Below are 2,964 nucleotides of genomic sequence, written 5' to 3' on the forward strand. Positions count from 1 at the left end.
GTGGTTTAGGACCTATTGGTTGTTGCAGACATCTGGAAGGACGTCCTCCTCTCTTATGGAGCCATGCAAGCTGAAAAGGCCTCTCTCTGGTACCGGCGAATGTCCCTTGTCTACGCACTCGGCGCCTGGTCCGTGCTGGGCTCGGCGTTTTTCCTTTCACGGAAACAGAAAGTATCAGGTATGGTTTTCTGGCAAGACGGTCCTTGCAGCTGCCGCTTCCCGCCCATTGCCCCCGGTCACCGAAGCGACTTTCTGTACTTGAACTCCGGGGTACTAAGCAAAACTGCTGCAAGCCGGTACTTAGATAATTTGCAGTGATGGAATCTGTAAAGAGCAAGACTCCAGGAGCTAATAAGTATTATCATCTGAACCTTATTTATTGATTGACTAAGTCTGTCCCCATGTTCAGCTGGAATTTGTGAATTCACCTGTGTCGTGCTAGGTGGATTCTAGAGCCTCGGACAGTAGCCCAGAGTGCTTCTCATTTCCTTGAAACTCTGTCGCATGCGGCGAGCAAGCAGTTTCAGGCCTTAACAGCAACCAAGGAGTATTAAAATTATCCCAGTCGTTGCGTGAAACTCCCTGAACCTTCAAATAACATGCTGGAAATCAAAGGTATTGGAAAGTCAGTTGGTGTAATCGCTTGAGACCAGAGTGATAGAGGGGATGAAAGGTGACTCAGAGTGGCTGAAAGTCCTCTAAAATCGGTTGCCCAAGCCAAAGAGACTAAGCACTATTGAATTGTGCCTTGTAATAGGAGTTTGAATGTTATGTTAGGTATATGTCAATAAAGCCATGGTGTTAAAAACTGCTGGAAATTCTTGGACATGAAGGTGGTTTGAAAGTTCACACGGTCATCATGGTTGCCCTTTTTGTCTCTGCCTTTTCTTTTTGGAGAAAGGTAACAACAATAGACATCTGATGGCATAATCATACTTTGGTGTATTATGTCCAAGGCTTTAAGGACTGATGTCTAAGGTAATGATTTCAGGTTCTTTTCTTTTCTTTAAGACTGTGAAGAAGGTCAAGAGGATGGCTCAAGGAATGAAACACCTTTTTCTACAAGTGAAGACTCTGATTTAGAAACGGAAACGGTTGAGCTTGGTGGAGGGTTTTCTGTGAAATCAGTTTTAAAGTATTCAGAAAATTCTGTCCCAGCCACTCAAAGGTTCCTGACCTATCTGAAGTCATGGACTGGTGGGTCTGGCCCGCAAGAGTGAACAGCTGCTGAATTCTGCAAACAAGGACTTGGCTCAGTATTTGATAGATGCCTTGATTTCCATTTCATGTATTTAATTTTATAAAATATAAGCATTAATAATGTGCAACCAGTGTCTTCTTGAAGGTAACACATAATTCAAGAGGTAGTCTTCTCTGTCCACATGGCTGAAAGGCTGATAGAAAGCACATTCTAGATAGAAAGCACACACACTGATAGAAAGCGTGGGTGTACATGCTGTGTGTGTGAATTCGTATGCGTGTGTGTGCATGCTGTATGTGTGAATGGAGGTCAGAGGACAGTTTCCAGGAGTCTCCTTCCACCGTGTGGATCAAACTCAAGTCATCAGGCACCTGCTGAACCATCTCACAGGCTCTGAAATTTCAGTTCTTAAAAATCTACTTAGGGGCTGGAGAACTAGCTCAGCAGTTAAGAGGACTTGCTGCTCTTCCAGAGGACCAGAGCTCAGCTCTCAACACCGTCATCTTGCACAGTCATAGACTGGTATCTGATGCCTCAGCTCTCAGCACCGTCATCTTGCACAGTCATAGACTGGTATCTGATGCCTTTGGCCCTCGTGGGCACCTGCACTCCAGTGCATGTTTCTGTTCGAGGTTGTACACACCTGAATGTCATTAAAAACAATATAAGCAAATCTTAAGAAAAAAAAAAAAGTATGTGCACACGTTTGTACCTGAGGGCAGGAACATGCCATGCATGAGTGTGGAGGTCAGAGGCCAACTTTAAATGTTCATCCTGGTCTTAAACTTTCTACTTTGTTTGAAAGAGGATCTCTCTTTGCTGCTGTGCTGTGTTCCCCAGGCTAGTTGTACTGCAAGCTTTCAAGAGATTTTCTTGGTCTCTGCTTTAGGAATTCTGGGGTTAATACATGCCTCTGCATCAGGTTTTTTAATGTTGGACCCAAACTCATGTCAAACATCAAGCACAGTGACTTACTGAATGATTTCTCTGGCTCTGATAATGAAAATTACATTCAGCTTCTGTAAGTTAAATTTCTGGCATATAGTTTATGTAACTTAATTTTCATGCTACTACTATTAGACAGTACTTTAGTTGTCCCAGTAAGGTTAGATTGAGTACAGTCTCATGGGGCGTTCAAAGCAGCCCTCCACCAGATACCCGTGAGTACTAGATAACCTAATAACTTCTTATTATGGAATTAGAATATTAGAACTTAGAAGTTAGATAGACTTGACCTGTTCTTTGGGACTTTTGCCTGAACGAGTATGTACGTGCTTGCCATGATTAACTGGTGTCCAAAGAGGTCAGAAGAGGTTGTCAAATCCTCTGGGACTGGAATCACAGACAGCTAGTGAGCTGCCATGTGGGTGCTGGGAATTGAACCTCTGAACCACTGAGCCATCTCTCTACCCTTATGTAATGTTTTTGTTTGTTTGTTTGTTTTGTTTTGTTTTGTTTTGTTTTGTTTTGTGGTGTCTTTGAGATAGAGTCTTTTTCTATGTAGCCCCGGCTGTCCTGGAACTCTGTGTATATAGATCAGGCTGGCTTCAAATAGCTCTTCTAAGTGCTGGAATTAAAGGCATGTGCCACCACACCCACGTTCCTGCATAGTGTCGTGTCGGGCCCCCCCCCCCCCCTGTCTTTCAAGACAGGGTTTCTCTGTGTAGCCCTGGCTGTCCTGGAACTCACTCTGTAGACCGGGCTGGCCTCGAACTCAGAAATTCGCCTGCCTCTGCCTCTCAAGTTCTGGGATTAAAGGCGTG

The 2,964-nt window shown here is 44.2% G+C and overlaps 1 protein-coding gene across 1 annotated transcript; it reads left to right on the forward strand.

Moving 5' to 3' along the window:
* Positions 1 to 1,325, forward strand: Smim26 (small integral membrane protein 26). Its single transcript, XM_021156679.2, has 2 exons — positions 1 to 178; positions 1,012 to 1,325. Exons 1-2 carry the CDS (start codon positions 64 to 66, stop codon positions 1,218 to 1,220), a joined length of 324 nt encoding a protein of 107 aa, XP_021012338.1. The 5' UTR covers positions 1 to 63; the 3' UTR covers positions 1,221 to 1,325.
* The last annotated feature ends 1,639 nt before the right edge of the window (positions 1,326 to 2,964 follow it).

The sequence above is a fragment of the Mus caroli genome, chromosome 2 (genome assembly GCF_900094665.2).
Source record: "Mus caroli chromosome 2, CAROLI_EIJ_v1.1, whole genome shotgun sequence".
Taxonomy (NCBI): domain Eukaryota; kingdom Metazoa; phylum Chordata; class Mammalia; order Rodentia; family Muridae; genus Mus; species Mus caroli.

Bases quoted from the DNA above. Each gene is read 5' to 3' on its own strand.
- Smim26 (XM_021156679.2), top strand. From the start codon at position 64: ATGCAAGCTGAAAAGGCCTCTCTCTGGTACCGGCGAATGTCCCTTGTC. The intron at 179-1,011 runs GTATGGTTTTCT...CTTTTCTTTAAG, and splicing joins ACGGAAACAGAAAGTATCAG to ACTGTGAAGAAGGTCAAGAG.